This window comes from Leptonychotes weddellii, chromosome 1 (genome assembly GCF_054177405.1).
Source record: "Leptonychotes weddellii isolate Sample4059 chromosome 1, ASM5417740v2, whole genome shotgun sequence".
NCBI lineage: Eukaryota > Metazoa > Chordata > Mammalia > Carnivora > Phocidae > Leptonychotes > Leptonychotes weddellii.
Genome location: NC_138369.1, coordinates 94,924,004 through 94,947,131, shown reverse-complemented (window position 1 = coordinate 94,947,131; position 23,128 = coordinate 94,924,004). Strand labels below are relative to the sequence as shown.

At 40.2% G+C, this 23,128-nt stretch overlaps 1 protein-coding gene across 4 annotated transcripts in view; it reads right to left on the bottom strand.

The window, feature by feature from the left end:
- MME (membrane metalloendopeptidase) overlaps window positions 1-16,182 on the bottom strand; it is a 99,201-nt gene extending 83,019 nt beyond the window's left edge. The window contains exons 1-3 of one of the 4 annotated variants that reach the window (XM_081828182.1): window positions 15,963-16,182; window positions 11,217-11,383; window positions 10,056-10,091 (exon numbers count right to left, since the gene is read on the bottom strand). In XM_081828182.1, the coding sequence (XP_081684308.1) occupies window positions 10,056-10,091; window positions 11,217-11,373 (193 nt within the window). In that variant the 5' untranslated portion in view covers window positions 11,374-11,383; window positions 15,963-16,182. The other 3 variants (XM_081828200.1, XM_081828206.1, XM_081828193.1) reach the window with 3 other exon arrangements.
- Window positions 16,183-23,128: the final 6,946 nt, after the last annotated feature.

The following is a 23,128-nucleotide window of genomic DNA, read 5'->3' as shown; positions in this document are numbered from 1 at the left end:
ACTATCCTTCAGAACTTAGTGGGTGACGTTTCCTCTTGAGAATGCTTTCCCGGCCCATTACAATCGCTCTAGCTGCCCACCCCCATGACTGATCTGGTTCAGCTGCTCCTTTCTCAGAGGGCCTAGAGCACATTCTGCTTGTCTCTGTCATAGCACTTATCCAAACCATGTGGTCATTTTGTTTCTTGGTCTGTTATGCTGACTGGACTACCACTTTCCTAAGGTCAAGGGGGTATCTGGGTTCACGTTCCTGGGTGTCTAGAAAAGTGTCCAACATTTAGAAGGTGCTCGCTTAATGTTTTTAGAAAAAAAAAAACCATTAAATGAATGGAGAGATGAAGGAATAAATGAATGAACGGATGAGGAAAGAAGTGGTTCTGAAGTCTCTATGAAAACATTCCTGCCCACATTATTCCAGGGACATTCAAGAGGACGTGCCAGGTTGAACTTCTCCATTACTAGCAGACAAACTGGCCCAGTGCCTCACCCACTCTAACTTACTTTACACAGGGTAGCACAGCCTGAAATTGCACCTGTTAAAGCAATTCATTGGTTAACATACACTTTCTTTTAAAAACGCAAACATCCGCATAATTCTTACGTACCTTAATGTCAGTTGATTTAGTTAAAATGTTTTTCTTCCTGACACCTAACAGAGACCACTCCATTGAAGGAACACGAACTTTTGTGTGTCAGAGATGGTTTGGCATGGGTATATTTTAAAAGCTTCCCCAATTATCCTAATAAGCACCCCGAGTTGAGAATCACTATTCTTCAGCACTTTTCAGACTTTATTGTGCACACTATTCTCCTGGGGACTATACTAAAATTGCAGCTGCAGATTCAGTAGGTCTGAGGTGGGGCCCGAGAATGCACACTTTTGCAAGTTTCCCAGCTGATGCCGATGCTGATGCTGTTGTCCTATGGACCAGACTTTGAACGGCAAGGATCCGGTTATTCTCTTATTGCAGCAGGTCTCTGGCTTATTTACTTTCAAGGGGCCAATCAGTGGCAAGGGAAGGGCTAACGGTGAGAGCGTGCAAGGGTGAGCATAGGGTAACTACACATTCAAATCAGTGTGCCTGTGGGTAGGTTTTGCTTTATAGGAAACATAGATCTAAGCGCCCATTTCTGAATCCACTCATTTTAACTTCTTCACAGGCTGACCTCTCATCCCCTGTGCTAAGATAGAGCACAGAAGTCAAGGAAAATGTTAATAAGGGATGACAAATTTTACCCGAGAATATATAGAATGTACTACTTTCTCTCCGTCCCCCTCCCTCTCTTTTTTTTTTTTTTTTGAGATTTTATTTATTTATTTGACAGAGAGAGAGACAGCGAGAGAGGGAAAACAAGCAGGGGGAGTGGGTGAGGGAAAAGCAGGCTTCCCGCCGAGCAGGGAGCCCGATGCGGGGCTCGATCCCAGGATCCTGGGACCATGACCTGAGCTGAAGGCAGACGCTTAACGACTGAGCCACCCACGCGCCCCTTTCCCTCTCTCTTTTGACCACGCTTTCGTCTTTAAAAATGTATTGACTGCTTTTTGATTCTCCATAAGTAGCTTTAAACAGTGCATCTGTAACTTGCATGAAAAAACACATAAAATGGAATATATCTGTGCATTATACCTACGGGGCACCTCCCTGAAGGATGTGTAATGTGAAATGGGCTGTCATTAGTCTTCACTGTTTCTCTGTAAAATGAGACACTATAAATCCAATTTTGTAGATAAGGAAAATAAAACACAGAAAGCTAAACTGACTTAATTAAGATCACATGCTAACAACACAGGATGTGGCCAAAACTTGCATCCTAGTTCCCCCATGCTACGTTGGCTTAGTGGGAAAAGAAGCCATAATCTTTCAAAAGATTGTGCCTTAATTATTCATAACACTTCTATCTCTTTGAAATAAAGCTTACTATTTAACAGCCTTTCTTTTACCCATATCTACTGCTGGAATTTGTCTATATCCTATTCATCCAATTATTAACCTATTGAAATGAATCCAAAGTGGCCTTACAAGGCAACATAAACTAACTCCTATAAAACGGATGAGAAAGAAAAAGGAGGATAAGAATAATGCTAATGAATCAAATGGCATACAAAGAGGTCCTATGATTACAGGGTAGAAACAAATTTGACTCTTACTAGCAGTCCAGGTGAAAATGGAAATATTTCACCGAACCCATATATGAAACCAACACATTTTTCCCAAAGCAGGACTATCCATGGTAACTGCTCTGTGGTAGACCCCGTATTCTGACCTTTTTTCAGAAATGGCTGGTTTACCTAGCCTTCCGATACCACACGCATCTCTGACTCCCTCTGAAAGTGAAACCCCAGCTCATGCAAACAATGCGTCCCATGTCCGATTCTGATGTAATTTTAACTTCCTACTTGATTTTCTGTTTTCAGAGACTTTCGTCAACATTACCCTCATAAAATCCAAGAATAGATACTAGCTCAAATGGAGAAGCTTGAGTTAGGTTATTTAGTGAAGATTTGGTAGGCACTGAAAACAACACATACTCATTTTGAATTGCAGAAATGGGACTCAACATATAATAGCAATCAGAGGATCAAAATATAATTATTTATAGATGGACATTGGGGAGATAAAAAAAGAGATGAGGGTGGTTTTGTTTTGTTTCTTAATGGTTGTATTGAGTTACAGTTTGCATACCATAAACTTCAACCAAGACTTTTTAGTAAATTTATACAGTTGTACAAAACCATCACCACAATCCAACTTTAGAACACTTCCACCACCCAAAAGGCTCCCTTGTACCCATTTGCAACAACCCTGCCCCACTCCCAGCTCCAGGCAATAGCTATCCTGCCTTGTGCTTCTTTTGTAATTTTACCTTCTCTGGAAATTTAATGGAATTGTGTAATAGGCCAGTTTCTGTGTTTGACTTATTTCACTTAACATAATGTCTCTGAGGTTCACACATACTGTTGTATGTGTCAACTTTTTATCATTGTGTGGTATTCCCATTTATGGCTATACCATATTTTGTTTATTCACCTGTTGATAGACATTTCCATGTTTCCATGTTTGGGCTATTATGAATAATGCCATGTGAGGACATGTGTTTTCATTTCTCTTAAGTAAACACCTAGGTGTGGAATTGCTGGGTCGTATGCAAAGAGTGTGTTCAACTTTTTATGAAAATCGCCAAATGTTTTCCAAAATGATTTTTACATATTCAGCTGGGATGTACTGAGGTGTTTTCCATTCCAACAATGTATGATGGCTCCAGTCTCCACATCCTCACTAACACTTAGTACTTTTTTTTTTTTATTACAGCCTTTCTAGTGGGTATGAGGTGTGGTTGTGTTGAATAGAGAGAATATATTCTAGTTTTCAGTCAGTCAGAAATAGGATCAAAAGTAGTCTCCCCCACTCCACCACTACACTGTTGTTATCTCCTTTCCTAAATGATTGGAGGGAATGAAATCTTTCAGGATTCAAGGGTTTGGGAATTTCCCCCTTATGATTTTTTAATTCTCTATTTTTAAATTTTCCTTAAATAATCTATTAATATTATCAATTTGATCTTCATATTATATCAGAGGGTTACTGGAAAGCACCTTGCTAGCCCACGGATTTGGTGATGAACAGAACAAAGCAAGACCCTTGAGCCACAGAGGCGTCTTCCCCATACCTCTCATTCTACAATGGTAAGTGTAAAGATAGGGTCCTCATCCCAGCCTAAGCTACAGTTTATAGCCACTCTCCTTCCTATACAGGTAATTTTCACAGCTGTAAAACAAACCTTAGGATTCCAAATAAGCTTACCAGGCATTGCTAATTTTCTTCCCCTGTAGTCATTTCATTCAACTTATCTATGTTTTCCATGCCTTGGCCATGCATTTAGGGGGAAAAAAATGACAGTGCACTACTGCTTAAATTCTACCCAGCAGGTAAGAAAAATATGTTACATATGTTTGTATTTATCACATAATTGATTCCCTTCTTGGAAAGGATTTGATTGACAGATGCTAATTTTAACTGGAGAATTTTTAAAGCAAGTATTGCTCCACAATTGTCAGGAGAATGGCACCAGGAAAGCTGCCCAAAGCAAACTGTCACATGCCACATTTAAATTAACAAAGGTGTGCTTCAGTCGGCTTCCACTAAGATACCTGCTGTGGATACCTGCTGTGTTCTTACTGCCTGGAGGATTTTTTCCATCTTAATTACATAACGAAATAGCCTCATCTCCTACTCTGAAAGGCTGGCCCATGCCTGGTAGCCCTCCAGAGTCGTCTGCAGTCATTCCTGGACTGATCTAGTTGTGCCATTTTTCTTCATGGAGACTTCTGGGCTGTTAACAGGCAAGAAAGGAGAGACCAGGGCCAAGTGAGCCAGAGAGTCCTTGCTGCTTCCAGGAAAAGGCCAGCTGGTGCCAAGATACCTCACCTAGGGCATTACCAGAATCTGACCCTTGCAAAAATGATCAGGAATTTGTAGGTTCATATTCAGAATATGAATACATTATCTCACCATGCTGAATCTATCCTTCAAGTGAACAGAATGTCTCTTTTCTTTCTATTAATAATTAAATACTCATCAAAAGTTTGCTTGGTAGAAAAAAAAAGTTTGCCTTGGTGAGTAGAAAATTAAAGAGGAAAGGAAATGAACAGTTCTGAGAGGTTTCATCCAGGTCTCAATGCTCCGTGAACCAGTCTCTCGGGGCTACCATAATTATGCAATATACAACCTGCACAATTATACAGGCAGTCTTTCTCTCTCTCTTGTGCATTGTATTGCTCATGTATCTAAACTTGGCTTCTCTATCCCCTGGACAGTCTAAGACAACACTGCTAATATTTGCTTCTTTAGACCCCTCAATTCCAGGTTGTATCTGATGTACTAAAATCACTGATGAAGATGCTCAATGTTCTCAGTAAAATAGCTTGTTTTTGGATTGAAGAGAGATTTATTTATTCTCCTCCTTCTCCATGTGGATTTAATTATTTCAACTCTCAGAGAGTCTTCTTATGCCTCTGAGCATTAGGTTCTAGCAGGAGGGGAGGCAATCTGCTTTCATATGTACAGACATAGGGTACTAAAAGTTGGATAGACTCTAGTCTCCTTTGAGGCAACATGGAGAAGTGGTCATGAGTATAAGTTCCAGAACCAGACTGCCTGGGTTGGAATCCTAGCCCAAGTTTGATCATCTGTAAAAATAAGATATAAAGGTACCTACCTCACAGGGTCATTATAAGAATCAAATGTGTTAATACATATAAACTTTTTACAGTAGTGCTGGACACATAAATATTCACTGTTAACTATTATTATTTTATTGTATTATATTCTATTATTATTCACCTGTATTCTATTATTATACTCCTCTACAAATCTATTTAACATTCCTTCCCTATATCTCTGTATTACACCCCTCAATTTAGTAATGAAGGGGCAGCTTGATGGGAAACACGTGTGTGTATGTGTGTGCATGTTTGAATTCTTCAGAGATAGCCTTAAAATAAGTAAGTATGGAGGGTGTCTTAGGTCCCTCTCACTGCTCTAACAAATTACCACAAACTTACTGGCTTAAAACAGCAGAAATTTACTATCATAGAGCTCTAAAAAAGTTATCAATGCTGCATTCGTTCTGGATGCTACAATGGAGAACCATTCCTTCCCCTTTCCAGCTTCTCAAGGCTGCACACATCCCTTGGCTTGTGGCTGCCTCACTCCAACCTCTGCTTCCTGCTCTTCTGTGGTTGTGTTTCCTTCTCTGTTTCTAACCCTCCTGCTCCCTTCCCCTTAAAAGAATGCTTGTGATTACATAAGGCCGCCCAAATAATTCAGGATGATCTCCCCATTTCAAGATCCTAAATCAGATTTGCAAAGTCCCCTTTTTCCAAATAAGGTAACATATTCACAGGATCTGAGGATAGGAAGTGGGTATCTTTAGGGAGGCATTATTCCACAACAATGGGAAAGGCACTGGATGATCTCTTGAGATCATTCAAGCCAGTGGTACCTAGTTGGAGGTGATTCTACTGTCCCAAGGGGACCATAGCAATGTCTGGAGACATTTTTTGGTTGTCTTGAGTTGGGAGGGGAATGGTACTAGACATCTAGTGGGTAAAAGGCCAGGGATGCCACTAAACATCCTATAATGCACGGGACAGCCCCCTCCCCCAACAAAGAATTATCCGGGCCAAAAGGTCAACAGTGATGAAGTTGAGAAGCCCTGATTTAAAGCATGTGATTCCTTGAAATCTTCTGAGTTAGTAAGGTTGCAATGCACAGGAAGCCAGTTTCAGGATTTAGATTTACATGGAGAAGTTTGAGGAATCACAAGCAAGCTCTATAACTCCATATTTTTGACAATCTTGTAGGGTAAATAAGAGATGAATAATATTACTCATGCTTTAATAGTAGGGTTTTGAACACTGCTTTAACTTGTTATTTGTTAAGTAGTGTTTGTTTTATTTTAGGTTTGGTGTAATCTTTCAAACTGATACATTTCATACACAGGCAAATTATCTTTAAGTATGTATTGTAAACATCATTTGTGTATATTATAAATATTTAAATTTACAGATGCTCAGATTTAAAGTACCTAACACCAAATACATTTCAAGATGCTCCACAGCCTTCTACAACATTTCATTTTTGCTTCAGTATGACTTGACTTCAAAGAATCAAAGAGTTTTTGGTTTTGTTTTCCCCTGGCTTGTAATTTATTTATTTATTTATTAAGCTAACTCTACCCCCAATGTGGAGCTCTAACTCACAACCCCAAGATCAAGAGTCACATGCTCTACCGACTGAGCCAGCCAGGCAGCCCCTCGTTTGTAATTTAAATGTATCCGGTGATCCTTCTGAGTGGCCCAGAGAGCAAGAGGCACATAGACTGTCTATATGTGAGCTCTTGTGGTGATTTCCCATCAGGTCATTCATATTCAGTTTACAGGGCTGGTTAGGCTGCTAGGAATCTTGTAAGCAAGGTATCAGGCTGTTTTTTCAAGAGCTTTATTGGCTCCATAAAGTCAACTTTAGCTCCTTAAAGATGTATGGTCATACCTGAGTCTATGCATTTTTCTCTCAAATGTGACATTTCAGTCAAAACCTGGGTGTCATGACCAATGTTTCCAATTATGTCCACATCAGCCCTTTGCGGGCAGCTGGGTCTCTGGGAGCCTGTGCAGCTCAATGATCACTTGCCATGACATCCTTATCCACCCAGAGAAAGATTTAAGTTAGAACCAACTTTCACTGAAAATAAGCACCTTGTCTAGCAATACCTATTTTCCAATTCTCAAGGATTTCTGTGCTTAGGTTTGAATTCCCCCGGTCTTTTAAAGTCATCTAGAATTGTCAGTAGGAGACTTCATATTCTTTTCAACATCCTTTTTTCCCGTCTTTCTCTTCCTTTCCATCTACTGGACTCTGCTCATTCCCTTTCTTTCATACTTTCTTCTGCCCAACAATTCCCCTAGAATTTTGTTAATTTGCAGCAACTTCTAAAAACAGTAGTTGTATCTTTTATAGCAGAAAAAGTTTACTAACCAGCAGGGGACTGTGGGTGTGTGAACAGGCACGAGTGTGAATACTGTATCCATGAGAGTGAGTTTCATCTTTATTTTTTCTCCCAGGAAGAGTAGTAAACATGAAAGTATTCTAGCAGCTTGTAAACAAACAGAGCTGGATAAAAACAGAGTTATTCAGCAACTTTGTTTACCACTGACACTATTTCTATAGTATACATTTCTCTGCCAAGAAAGAGTTTTGCAAGTGTTTTACATTTGGTATGATTTCTAACCTACAATTAAAGGATACATGTCAAACATGTCTTAATGAATTGAGATTTGCCAAACACTATTAAAAAAGGCCAGAGCCCCACCCCTAAGCAGTAAGTCACATCTGAGATTCCAGATTCCAGATATCACATTGCTAATTGGGGTAGCTACCACTAGAGGAACCTACCTAGATCTCTATGCCTAACTAGGGAAAGGATTCCGTTTCTTCAAAAACAAAATAAAAAAGAAAGAGAAAAACGGAGTGAGAAAGAGAGAAAGTGCGAGAGAGAATCTATAGACTAAGAGACTTAAAAAACATGTCAAGTATATTAAGGACAGAGAAACTTGGAGACAATTAGAGGTTGATATGTAAGCAGGAGTTTCTTGAAACAGGATAGGTCATGAGCATATAATAAGAGCAGCAGGTAGAGAGAAAAGTGGGGCAGGGTTTGGGGGAGGAGCAAATGGTAACTGACAACTTGGGCCCATACCGATTCTGGCACAGTGACCCTGGACATCTCCCAGCCAGGGTATCTGTGCAGCCATTTCCTGGGGAATAAAGAAACTGCTCTTGTTCTGGGAAAGCCCTTGGATGGGCAAGTCCCTGTTAGTATGTTGAGCAGCCAATGGCTGATGTCCCAATCAGGCCTCCCTCCAGCCACCCATATCATGTCTTAGGTGTCCTGCCAGTGCACATGAGATCCAGAATGACTATAGCAATGAAAATATCAAAAAACAATACAGAAAAACAAAGGGCAAACATTCAGATCATGACTATCACCTAAAATCCCGAGATATTTTCTTATCATTATTTTGCAAAGGTCAGTGAATAGCAAAAGCCCAGATAAAACCATCTAAATGGTTCAAATGGTTCAAAATCATTTGGGACAGGTTATTTCTTGGAAGAAATGTAAACATTAGGAAGGAGGTTTAGAATCTCCTGCCAAAGGAGACAAGATATAAATACCGTATTCATATCCCAGGGTGTTGTGCTCAGCTGCGAACTTTCTTCTTGTCAAAATGTTCTCTTTTGCACCACACTCTAATTGATGTGACATCTTATAACTCCACACACTTTCTCTGTTCCTTTCTCTGACTTTTCTTTTCCTTCCACTCTAATTCTCAGTGTCTTCTTAAGTTTGGCCCTTATAGCTCATCTCCATTTTGGGAACTCAAATACCCCCAAGGCTTCACCTATCACCCCTGGACAGATCCTAAATGCACTGCATGAGAGATCTTCTTACACTCCGTCTCTACTTTTCTGCTGTCTCTCCCCACTTGCATGTAACCCCTGGCTCAGACCCCACATGTCCAAATCCATATTAATCACATCTCTCCCTAAAACAAACTTACCTCCTAACTTCTCTATTTCTGTGCACATTGCCACCATTCTCCTGAGTCCTTAGATTTTCAAATTTGGCCTCATTTTCAAATCCTTCATGTCCTTCATTGAGTAAGTCCATTCCACTGAGCCATCCCATTCTCCCCTCATGTTGTCACATAACTCTCTCATCCCACCGCAGGCTGGCTCTTCAATGCACACCTGCATTACAGCGGCCCCCACCGGCCCACCCTCTCTGGCTCACGGCTTCGCACTCAACCCACCCAACCCCGCAGTCCTGGAATCATTGTTCAGCTTTTGCCTTAGTGAGTGATCTGTTCTGTAAAATAGCCATTTCTCCTTCACTACAACATCAAGGCTAACACATGGATTTTCAAAGCTCTCCACAATGTGTCCCTATTTATCAAGATACACATTCACTGCTTCTCAACAACATGACTTATTCCTGTTGCTCTTTCTCGCTGTATGGCATCCCCTCTTCTGTACCTCCACTTCCAAACCCTAGCCCTGTTTCAAGGCCCCTCCCAAATCTTCACTTCTCCATCTAGCTTTACAGACTACATTTCACTCCCTCCTTAGTTCTTACCCCTCTCATGACCTGCATCGAGAAAGTAACATAATGATACAATGCTCACCATTTCAGTGTGTTGATTTTCTTTCTCCAACTATATGGCAAGCTCCATAAAGCTAGAGATATAGTTCTCTATCACCCTACTAAACACTCCAGGTATGAAAAGACTGAATTCTTTTTTAGAATAAACTAGCTAATTAATCTACTACTTTAATACATTTAGATTTTCCTCTACTATAAATAAATGAGGTATAAGGAATAAAAGTATAAATAAAAGTACAAAGAAAATGTAGGGATGGTTGCCTATTAGCATTTGATTTTTAAATGTTATGCATTACTTGTAAAACTATTAAATTTAAAAACCATCTTCTTACCTGATTTTATGCAGTCTGACGACTTACAAATACCATCTAGAAAAAGAAGGGTATATGTGTAAATATTTGCAGTACAGTCTTCTAATTTCTCCCTATCTTTTGTTCTTTTAAAAACTGCCAAGTAGGGGCGCCTGGGTGGCTCAGTCGTTAAGCGTCTGCCTTTGGCTCAGGTCATGATCCCAGCGTCGGGTTCGAGCCCCACATCGGGCTCCCTGCTCCACGGGAAGCCTGCTTCACCCTCTCCCACTCCCCCTGCTTGTGTTCCCTCTCTCGCTGTGTCTCTCTCTGTCAAATAAATAAATAAAATCTTTAAAAAAAAAAACAAAAAAAACTGCCAAGTAAATAATCAATTCCTTAAAGGAAGAGCTAAAACCTGAGTATTTTATATCATTGTCAATAGCTAGAAAAAAAATACAGAAATAAAGTAGGCAAATCCTAAATTTAAATTTTTTCTTATGAAGAAAGCAGTGCATTCAGCAGTATCATCTCTACACACTAAGGTCTATTAAATTGAAATAATCAGTCGTTTTAGTCTGGTAATCTTTTTTTTCCTGTTAAGGAACCAATCTTTTCTAATCCTTACTGTGAAAAACTTCCAAGACTTAAATTAGACCTCTTAGATTCCTGTGAAGCCTTTTAGAATTTCAATGACACAACAAATTTCACGAATTGAGGTTGGCCATAAAATTGTGTACACTTTAAAGATTTTATTTATTTATTTGACAGATAGAGAGCATAAGTAGGCAGAGAGGCAGGCAGAGGGAGAGGGAGAAGCAGACTCCCCGTTGAGCAGGGACCCCGACGCGGGGCTCGATCCCAGGACTCCAGGATCATGACCTGAGCCGAAGGCAGCCGCTTAACCGACTGAGCCACCCAGGCGCCCCAATTGTGTACACTTTAATCAAATAAAATTAAAAATAAGCATGAGTGCACTAAATACGCTTGGCAATTAATAACTTAGCTGAAACATAAAAGACGTTGTACTTTAGTCAGAGTTAATTGTTTTGACATATTGATGTTACATTTTATAAAGGAATCTTTATGCCACTATCCTTAAGTGTCCCTCTCCTTAACACATTCGTTTGGCAGATAAAAAAAGCATAAAATGAAGATTCCACTCTCTTGTGCATGGATGTGTGCACAGGTGTGGGAGTAACTCACCATCATAGGTTGCATAGAGTGCGATCATCGTCACAGCGATGATGGTAAGGAGCAGGACAAGGACGGAGAGACTGATCTCCAGTGGGGTCCATCGTTGTTTCTTTGGCCTTGGAGTGCTGATATCAGTTATATCCATCTGACTTTCTGATCTGCCCATCACCTAAAATCTGTAAAAAAATTTTTTTTTAAATCTTTAAATACTAATAATAACAAATTAATAAATAGAGAAAAAGAAGAGGAAAAGTATGTACAATTTTCCAAATGCTTAATGCAGCTAAATAAAAGTAACAGGTTAATTCATTTTAAATAGAAATAAATTGTAGTTGTTGTTGTTGAAAGTCAGAATTTTGATTCTGAAAACAAAGAGTATAGAGCCACTGAATCTGACATGACAAGTCACAACCTTTATTTCTTCCTCCTTTTCTTTCTTTGTCTCTCTCTCTCTCTTTCTTCCTTTCTTTCTTCCCTTCTTTTTTGATATATCACTGAAGACCCAAACAAAATTAGACAAGAAGACTCGGGTAATACTCACATAGGATTCCTTCAGCAGTTCATAAGCAAATAATTGCTGCACCATCATACAGCAAAGTTTTAAACTCACCCTTCTGAACTTTGGACAACGTCAAAGGTGAATTTTATATCTTGTACCAGTGGCTTCCTTTATAAGCATGGAAATCAATGACTAATGCTTTGAGGTTTTGACTAAGCAATAATTTGAAACACGAATACAGATAAAAACAAAAAGGAACAAACACTTGTGATAGTTAATTTTTAGTCTTAAAAACAACTTTTATTTTTACAGTTCAAAATTACAGCTACTGCTGATGTGGGTATATATTAACTGGTTAGACAACATTCTGAAAATGGTCAGTCACTAAGTCAAAAGTCAGTGGTTTACACCCAGGGATGAAAGATATTAACCTTAATCAATGTTTCTTGTGCAACTGAAGAAGGAAAAATATATGATTAAAAAAAATTCTACCCTGCAGGTCAGGGTAACTATTGTTAAGATACTTATTTAATTTGTATTTAAATTAATATTAATACTTCTACTAATACTAGCTGACATTTATTGAGTACGTCCCATGTGTTAGTCACTAGTTCTTAGTGCTTTACACGTACTAACTGATTTAATCTTTGTAAGGTGGGTATTAATATTCCAATTCTGTACTTTAGGAAACTGGGGCACAGAAAATTCAGGTAATTTGCCCAACTACACAACTAGTAAATGTCCTTTAAAAAGAACACATTTGGTCACTGCTAGAAATAAAAATATATCATCACACAATAAAAGCTATTTTAGATCTTATTGCAAAAGTTTTGGGGAGGGGAAGGGAAATCGAGGGGATGTAAGCTTAAATATTAAATTTCATTATGTTTCTTTTAGAGGCCTCATGATTTTTTATCGACCATCCACCAAAACTCAGACTTCAATTTTTCTGCATGACTGTAGAAAAGAGCATCGTAAACTAACAGACTAGCTGTTTATAGCTTGATACAAATTAAGCGTATAATTTAGTTCCTAGATGAAGCGACCACTCAGAAATACTCTTAAAGATCTTTGTTGAATACCCACAGTTTCCTGAGAGTGTGTTTTGTGGAAACTGAGGCACAGGATAAAGTCGAAATAGAGTCTATATTTGAAGTGTGGCCTGGGGGATCCCGCTAATAACTAGGAATTTAATCTCCCCAGTGAGTTATTAATAAGTGAACAACAACTGGACTTTAGAGTTCTGGATACAAAATCTTAAGCATGCTGTTCTCTTGATTACACGAGGCTATAACCAAGCCAGACTATCAAATAAAAATATTTTATTAGACCATGAAAACTGTGTCTGCTCAATAAAAGTGGAATGTAATGTACCTGAAGGTTAAAATGTCTTACTTAATGGTTATGTAACTCATGTTGGCTTAGTCTCACAGCCCCTGAGGTTATGATATAGAATTGCATTGATCGTGGTCCTTGGAGTTTTAATAGGGATGGTGATTGGGGAAAGAAAAGATGGAACCGAATTTAGTACTTGGACACTGTATTTTCCCAGTTTCCCCAGAAGAATTCAAGAGTGACCTAAAGAGCATCTGAATATTAATCACATTTCCCTTTCTGGAGCATTTGTCCTCCTGCTCTAATGTTTCAGAAGACAATCTAGAGAAAAGCATTTCTGAAATAATATGACCCACTTCTCTTTTTAGTTCTTAGAAACAACAATCAGTTTGTCTAGAGCTAGGAATCAGGGCAGCCACAGGGTTAAATTAAAGGTGCTCTTTGGCACCACCAGGCTTCCAACTAGCAAGAAAACTAGTAGGCAGGCATGTCTTTCTTTCTCCCTGCTGGGTGACTTTTTCCTCACTTCTCTTCCTTGCCCTTGAGATGGGGGTACAGAGGCAGCTGGGCTCTCAATAGCTGTGCACCTAAGCCTGCAGAAACTGTTATAGGGAAATAAAGGCAGCGACTAAAGCTGTTAGTTCTTTTACTGGCATCAAAAGGATATCATCTTTGAATCACCTGCAAACTCCCCATCTGCCCCTCTTGTAAATGCTCTGCAAAATTTTAGTCTTTTGCTCCTAAGTAGCACTTTTGAACCACACTGAGCAAAAACAGAAATGATGCCAGTGTAACTTCCTAGTTAACTTTGTCACTCATGTCCAGATACCTGTGGTAGATTCACTATTTTCTTGTAAGAAAACAGGGGTCAGAATCTCGAACATCAGGATGGAACATATCACCAACTCCCAGCCACTGGAATATCCACTTCAACCACACCCAAACCCATTTTAGGGAAGGCAGGGAAGGGAGAAATTACACAAAAGAATACAAAATAAATTATGAAGTTGGTACTTACAGTTCCATATAAGGTAAAACGCCATTAAAAAAATGCCTAACACGTTTAAAATACTGCATCTCAATTTAGAGATATGGTCAGAAAAGCTTAAACCAAAAAGTAGACACTTCCACAGGAGAGGACAGAGTTCTAGAAGCTCTAACCCAACAAGAAATCTGTGAACTTCAGCTTAACAACATCACCGAAAGAATAAATGATTATTTTGCTTAAGTAGAAACTGCATTTCAAAGCAATATAACGCAGCAATTCTTACACCAGTTGAGAATAGGCATCACTTCACGATAGAGTCAAATCAAAGACCCTACAGGATAACCGTTTTGTTACAGGGAAGTCTATAAACCAAAGCGATTTTCATCTTCGCAGCACTTGACCACTTTAGCATTTCTGCAAGCCCCTGAGGGTACACTACTGAAACAGTTTGTATTAGAGAAACTGAGGCACAGGAAGCAGGAGAAACAGGTTCCATATTTAGGCTGTGGCTGCAGAAGCTGAGGAGGCAGGTATTCAAGAGAAATCATCTCCCTTTTTTTGCCAGGACATTAATTTGTAGGTGTTCCCCGGGCCTGGGATACGGAGTTCTGGACACAAACTACCAAGCACATTACTCCCATAGGCAGTGTAGCTATTCAATAAAAGTCACAGCATCGAGTTCAAGAAAGTATCGGACAAATTTCTGTATGTGCTGGAACCCAGAAATAATGCCAGAGAGTGAAGACGCTGCAAGCCTTCAAAGCCGATCTGCCGATTAGCAGGTTCTAAATGCTGACATTGCAAGTCAGGTACTACTTTTCAGTTTAATAAAATTACCGTCTGCATCACCTATGGGGGAGGAACAGACTCAATCAAGTGGCTAAAGAAGAACGTTTGGTTGCAATTACCCTTGTTTCCAAATAATACAAATAGAATGAGACCGATTAGGTAAGGAAACTCATCTACAAAGGAACTCCCCTCTACTCCCGCCAACCAACCCTCCGTGATTCAAGCACGCTCTCAGCATAAATTATATAATAGGAAACTAAGGTTAAGGCAAGATGAAGAGGTGGGATAACGAAAGGATCTTCAGGTTAGGAAAAGTAAAAATAGAAAAGTGAGTTACAAATGAGGAGAGAATCCGATAGAGACCAAAATGAAAACAAACCTTGCTTTAAAGAGGAAAAAAAAAATCAGTGTCTGTGCAGCGGATTGGCAAATTCCCAGCCCCCAAATCAGTCCCCCTGCAATTCGGTAGCGCTGATGTCCGCGACCAAACCTAACTCCCCGAGGCAGAGGCTGCAGGGAGCTGTGGCAAGGAACCTGAGGAGTCGACCCGACATCACTCGCAGAGCCCTCCTCCCAGGTCACCCTCTTTGCCCCTTTCCCTCACTCTTCAGGTTCTAGTTGCGGCTCCTTCCTAGGGCACGCCTCCCTCGCCCACGGCCGCAGGGTCCCGGGCGCTCGGTCGCGCAGGACCCGCGCCGCCGTCCCTGCTCCGCGCGCCTCCCGGGCAGCCGCTCCCCTCGGTCGGCTGTGCCCGCCCCGTGCCCGTCCCAGTCCCATCGGCTCCCACAGCCCGCGCTCTCGCGCTCTCGCGCTCTCGCGCCCTTCGGACCCTTCTCCCCAGCTCCCAGGTGCTGGCTCGCTCTCCCAGGACTCACCAGTGGGATTCGGGAGAAGTTGGAGGCTGCTGAGCAGACACATCCCGACCAATGAGCGTGCGGGGCCGGACGTGGGGAGCCCCGCCGAGCGCGGGTCGGTCCGTGCGTCCGCCCCAGCGCGCCCCGAGCGGCGCGGGCTCCGGGCTGCGGGCGGCGGCGCCGAGCCAAGGCGGGACTCCGGGGACGTTCCGGGCCCCGCGGCGGCCGGGGCCCGGCGGGGAGCGAGGGGGAACCGGGCATCCCTCGGACCCGCACCCGGAGAGACTCACCGTGGCCTCTCAGCAGATCCCGCGCCGGGAGTTGGGCGGCTGCTCCCGCCTGCGCTCGGTCAAGCTTCGCCACTTGCACATCTCCGCGCCCCGCGCGTCTCGGCGCCCTCACCCCCCCGCCTCACCGCCGCAGGACGAGCGAGAGGAGCAGTTCCCCGGGTGACCTGAAGGTTTCCTCTAGGTCTCCCGAACCCTGTCACATCTTGTGTGGGGGCCGGGTGTGCGAGTGTGCGAGAAAGCACCCACCCCCCTCTCCACCTCACCCTTCCCAAAAGGGCTTTGCCAAATATTCTTGGAATTGCTTAGCCTCGGGGCTTTCAAGAAAACAGTATATTGCCTCTACGAGATTGTATAGTGCTGATGAAGGTTCCGTTGTTCTCCCTAGTCAACCTGAGACAAAAATGATTCTCTTCTCACATTCTTCTTTCGCTCTCTTTCTCGCTCCTTTTCCTCCCTCCATTCAAGCTTCCTTCCTTTCTCATTGTTTAGGTTCTCTCCCTTCCCCTTTTTTGTTTTCTTTCTGTCTTTCTTTTCTTTCATTACCCCCTCTCCCCCTTTTCGTTCTTCCTGTCTTTCTCCTCCTCTCTTTGCTTTCCCTCTCTTCCTTTCTTTTTCTTGGTCAGACCAAAATGATGTCAAGAGCTATATTCTGTACTGAAACTCCCCACTCCCACCTCTTGACTCTTGGGAATCTAGTGATGTGTATATCTGAAGGCTTGGGGATGGGGAGTGAGAGAAGAGAGTCACAGGAAAAATAGGCTAAGGTGTGTCTGCTCTACCTACTAAATAAAATTAGTTATGTGTCTGGACCCTTGTCATTTTAATGGAGCCAAGCAGCACACCATTTTCATATAAGACGTGCGATTCCTTCTCAAGGAAGTTTTAAGAAAAAGAAAATACTTTTTGTACAGAGGCGATTCCTTTATAAAAGTTGCCTTTGGCAGCTGTAAGTGTCAAGGAGCTCAGAAGAACTAGACCTTCCCTATTGGTTTTGTTGTTGTTGTTTTGCTTACATGATTTTTAGTTCAGTTATTCGATGCCAAGCACATATGAGTAGCTTTAACAGTGATCCCTTTCCTTTTTCGAATCATGTCTAATTGCAAACACAGAGACACGCACACACACCCCCTGGGGAAGTCATACTGAAATACAAGTGACTTTTCCTGAACTTGTAATTATCTGTTTTTAACATCAAGCGACTGACAGATTTTACATTCTTTACATGGTAGAGCTGAAAGGCAAGGAGAAAAAGTGATACTTGCTAATGAAATAGTAAATGGAATACAATGGAGAGACGTTTTTTAAAAGTTAAAGCAATCATTAAATAACTGGATTAATATAGATAAATCTAATATAAAGGCTTCAAGAGTACTTCTCTCCATATCCCTATGCTTTACTCTTTCTTGGTGCCTGTGGTAGACACCACTTAATCCTCACGCAACCCTAAAATACAGACATAATTGCCCGACAAATGAGCATAAGGAGCTTGGCTAAGTTAAAACCATCCGGAACTGTTTCAACTGGAATGTGAACTGTTGAACCCAGTTCATTCTCTCTCTTTTTTTAAGATTTTATTTTTAAGTAATCTCTATACCCAACGTGGGGCTTGAACTTACAAACCCCAAGATCAAGAGTCCTGTGCTCTACCGACTTAGCCAGCCAGGTGCCCCTGAACCTTGTTTATTTTGATTCAAATGCTGAGTTACTGGTATCCTCATTTTACAGAAAGGACTGAAGCATACATAGGTGATCTAAAATTCATTGTGTGAAAAACCTAGATCTTCTAACACTCCAGTGCTGAATTTTTATTACTGTTCAGCTAAATTACCAAAATGTTATTTCAACCTTATACAATCAACAGTGAACTAAAAGGAATTAGAAAAGTCCTTTCTTTTTTTTCCCCATGTAGCCAGTCCTCAGTTTCTTCATAGCGAGTCCCATGTATTAAAAATGTAATACATTTATTCTCATTAACATAATAATGAATGTTGGGGGGGTGCCATGGCCAGAATAATCCCCAAATTTGCATATCAACAGGAAATGCAAGTCAAACTTATGCCTGATCTTAACACTTCTATTTAAACTTTTCAAGCTACATTTTGTTTTCCAATTTGCACAAAAATTTTAAACAGGAAAAGTTCTTTTGGAAGGTAATAGAATATCCTTGCAGTTCATGAATATCTTATTACCAGTAGAAAATAAGGCAGTCTGGTTGGTGTATAGTGCCTCTAAACTTATAGCTGAAAGTTGAAAATAAAGGTGATTCATTTAAATTCTTTTGAAAATTAAAGATTTGTTAATGAGAATTTTTTAGACTATTCTGTTATAAGCATATATCATAGTTTTAGTCCTGTCTTGTTGCTGGAAGAAAAATCCTACAGGAAGCCAATTCAAAGATCCACTCTTGATAAAGGTATTTTACAGGAAAAAAAGAGTGGATATATAGTGTACAGCAAAAGAAAAATGGCATGGTTAGTTATCTGTAGACTGTCTTTCAGCTGATAGTCAAGTATGTTTCCCACAAGAAATCTAATCTCATTAAAGTTTACCAGAAATTTAAGGGTTTTATCAAATATGCTAAATCCCTTCCCAGAAGGAGGTTATGCCAGTTTGAGAAGATTTCTCTTTTGAGGGATCTAATAAAGAGCCCCTACATGATGAAACTCAGAAAACTGAGATTTACAGAGGTTGTCCAAGGTCATGCAATTTGGGGAGTTATAGAAATGGAGGAAAAAGTAGTCCTCCTGGCTACCATGCTTAAGTTATTAAGAATGGAATGCATTGGTTCTGGCGAGTTGCAGAATAGATCCTTAAAAGCTGTCCTTATATGCAACACTTATAAATGCTTGATAACTTGATAAAAGTCTTTTTTTTAAAGGCCCTTTAAATGCACCACTGAGCCAGCAAGAAAGTGAAGGAAAAGCCAAAATCGTGAAGAGCCAGGAATTCAGACAGCCTTGTAAGTACTGAAGATGGCGCTGCCCTGGGGGCATCTCCCTATCTCTGTAGGCCTCACCAAACCTAGAGCTGCAATTTTAACAGGACTTAGAAGTGCCAGGGACAACTAACAGAGCAAGGTGAAAAGTCAGGTCACAGACTCCTACATAAAGCTGAGGCCACTGAAAAGAAACATCTGTAGTGCAAAGGTGAACTAGAAAAAAGAAAAAACAAAACTCAAACCCTATTCCCACCCCCTCCCTCGCCTGCCCACCCAAACATAAATATGTTTGCTTTTTTCAGCTTTACTCAGGTAAGTATATTTATGCCAAAAACTTCTGGTGAAAATTCATAATCAGGCCAGACTTCAGATGGACAGTAGGGCTAGGATTTATACTAATTATGTGACTTGAGAATTCCCAAGTTAAAAATCTATAATAAAGCGGTTCCAGCTAGACTATGCCAGACAAAAATTGAGAGAATTATTATTACTTAACTCTCACTAAAGGAACTTACTGAGGATGAATTTATAAAACAAAATGATACTGAAGTAGGGAAGCTGAAGGCACTCCATTTTAGAAAGGCTCCATCTCTGCTGTTTGTCTGCTAGGCCCCATTTACTCAAGTTCCACATTTTGCCTCTGAATAAGTCAAAGAAGGTATGTTCCCACTTCAAGGGGAAGCAAGAAAATGAATTGTTCTCTGAATTTTGTCCTAGGCCCCAAACACCTGATAACACCTAAAACGAGCCAGATCCCAAACATTTTCCAGGACATTAGCTTCAAACAAATCTCAGCTGACGCCTGGTGGCATCAATACCGCTATGTTCAGTAATTTATGGAATAACACCTATTGTTCACCTGACACTCACCTTTGATTGGACCCAACCATGGATTCCTGAAGAAACACATACCCTAGACCCTTTTCCAATATAAACGCCTAGCCCCAAGCAATGATGAGACTCATTCTCCTTTCCTTTCCGAGTCTCCCAGATGTTCCATCTGCTGCTATTCTCTGTCAGTCACCCTATTCAATAAACTGTTTTCACTTTCTCCAGCTCACATTTGATTTCTATCCTGTGTGAAGCCAAGGACCCTCTTGATAGGTTCTGTGGGACCCTCCCCTGGGTTCCTGGAGTCAGCCTGCCTGAGTTAGTACTAGATAGATCAGATATTAAGGAAGGAGTGGTAAGCAAAGAATATAGTAACAACATAGGTAAATCTAAGCAAACATTGACTAAAAAAAAAGTCTGGGCATACAGATGGCCAACAGACATATGAAAAGATGCTCAGCATCACTCATCATCAGGGAAATACAAATCAAAACTACAATGAGATAAATACCCAGTAGTGCAATTGCTGGGTCGTAAGGGAGCTCTATTTTCAACTTTTTGAGAACGTCCATACTGTTTTCCAGAGTGGCTGCACCAACTTGCATTCCCACCAAAGAAGGTAGGAGGGTTCCCTCTCTGGGTATTTACCCCAAAGATACAAATGTAGTGCTCCGAAGGGGCACCTGCCAATGTTTATAGCAACAATGTCCACAACAGCCAAACTATGGCAAGAGCCCAGATGTCCATAGACAGATGAATGAATAAAGAAGAGGTGGTATACAATGGAATATTATGCAGCCATCAAAAAATGAAATCTTGCCAATTGCAATGACATGGACGGAACTAGAGGGTATTATGCTAAGTGAAATAAGTCAATCAGAGAAAGACAATTATCATATGATCTCACTGATATGTGGAATTTGAGAAACAAGGCATAGGATTATAGGGGAAGAGAGAAAAAAATGAAACAAGATGAAACCAGAGAGGGAGACAAACCATAAAATACTCTTAATCCTAGGAAACAAACGGAGGGTTGCTGGAGTGGAGGGGAGTGGGGGGATGGGATAACTGGGTGATGGACATTGGGGAGGGTATGTGTTGTAATAAGCACTGGGTATTATATAATAAGACTGATGAATCACAGACCTGTACCACCCCTGAAACAAATAATACATTATATGTTAAGTAATTGAATTTAAATTTTAAAAAATGAAAAAAAGGGGCTCCTGGGTGGCTCAGTTGGTTAAGCAACTGCCTTTGGCTCAGGTCATGATCCTGGAGTCCTGGGATCGAGTCCCGCATCGGGCTCCCTGCTCAGCAGGGAGTCTGCTTCTCCCTCTGACCCTCCCCCCTCTCATGCTCGCTCTATCTCATTCTCTCTCTCAAATAAATAAATAAAATCTTAAAAAAAAAAATGAAAAAAAAAAAGAACTACAGTGAGATATCACCTGTCAGAATGGCTAAAATCAACAACACAAGAAACAACAGGTGTTGGTGAGGATGTGGAGCAAAAGGAACACTAGTGCTCTGTTGGGGGAATGAAAACTGGTGCAGAGCCATCCTCTGGAAAAAAGTATGGAGTTTCCTCAAAAAGTTAAAAATAGAACTACCCTCTAATCCAGCAATTGCACTACTAGGTATTTACCCAAAGACTACAAAAATACTAATTCAAAGGGATTTATGCACCCCAATGTTTGTAGCAGCATTATCACAATATGGAAAGAGCCCAAATGTCCATCAACTGATGAGTGGATAAAGAAGATGTGATATATGTATACAGTGGAAGATTACTCAGCCATCAAAAAGAAAGAAATCTTGCCATTTGCAATGACCTGGATGGAGCTGGAGTATAGTGCTAATCGAAATAAGTCAGTCAGAGAAAGACAAATATCATAAGATTTCACTCCTATGTGGAATTTAAAAAACAAAACAAACAAGCAGGGGTTGGGAAAAAGAGAGAGGCAAACCAAGAAGTAGACTCTTAACTAAAGAGAACAAATTGAGGGTTACCAGAAGGAAGGTGGGTGGGGGGATGAGTTAAATAGGTGATGGGGATTAAGGAGGGCACTTGTTGTGATGAGCATCAGGTATATGGAGATGTTGAATCACTATATTGTACATCTGAAACTAATATTACACTGCATGTTAATTGGAACTTAAATAAAAACTAATAAAGGGATAAAAAAGATCAACTGGAATACTAGACAATAATGGTGTATAACTTGAGAGTTTAATTAGAGTTAAAGCACTTTACAGCACTCACTTATATTGTTAGAAAGGAGGATAATGATATTGATTAATTTTAGACTTTATTAAATTAATTATACGTGCAAAAATTACTAGTGTAACTACTCAGTGAGGAGAAATAGAGTGCATAAGTTCAAATGTTGCAGAGAGAAAAAAACTAGAATTAATAAAAGGCAACCTAAAGGAAAATAAGGAAAGAGAAAAAAATGAAATATTAGAAAAGACATACAGAAAGCACAAAAATAAGATGGTGGAAATAAATCCAAATATATCAATTACAATAAACATAATTGGACTTAATTCTCCAGTTACAGGACTAAGATTGTAACATAATAAATAAACAAAAATGCAGCTAGCTATCTTCTGTTTAAGAAACCAACCTAAAACATAAGACTATAAAATGGTTGAAAGCAAAACAATGGATAAAGATACATCAAACAAATATTAACCAAAAGAGAACTGGTGTAGAAATATTGTAATCAGACAAAATAGACTTAAATTTGACCAAAAAAAAGACAGTAATCAGTTCAGCAGGGTAATACAATTCTAAACTTGATTATATCTGGGAGCATACATTTTAAATATGACAAAAAATGACAGAAGAACTACAGAAGAAAATAATTCACCACAATAGGATGATTTTAACAAACTTTTCTTAATATTTGATAAATCACGTGCACAAATCAGTAAGGACATAGAAGATCTGAATAACGATACTAACACCGTATTTAATAGAAACATACTGAACATTTAACCCAAGAATTGGAGAATACACACTTGTCCTTGATAATTAATCTTATGGAAGCTGTGGGCTAGATTTTGGGTAAGGGAGCTTCTATAGTAGTTTATATCTTAAAGCTTCTTTCCTTTTTTTTTTCCTATCTGTTGAGAATTACCTCCCTGAAGTTTGCATTTCAAGGAGATGGCCTAGATAAGAAGATAAGAGTTAGTTTGGCTTAGGGGAGAAGACCAAAAAATCCTATCAGGTTCTGAATATCAACTTCTAGTTTGACCGACAATTTAAAAAAATCCTTTTAAATATTCTTCAGTTTCAGCTGGGAAACAGTAAATATTTCTGGCAATACTAAACAGCACCTTGGACTTAAGAGACATCTACAAATTGGGGTGCCTGGGTGGCTCAGTGGTTAAG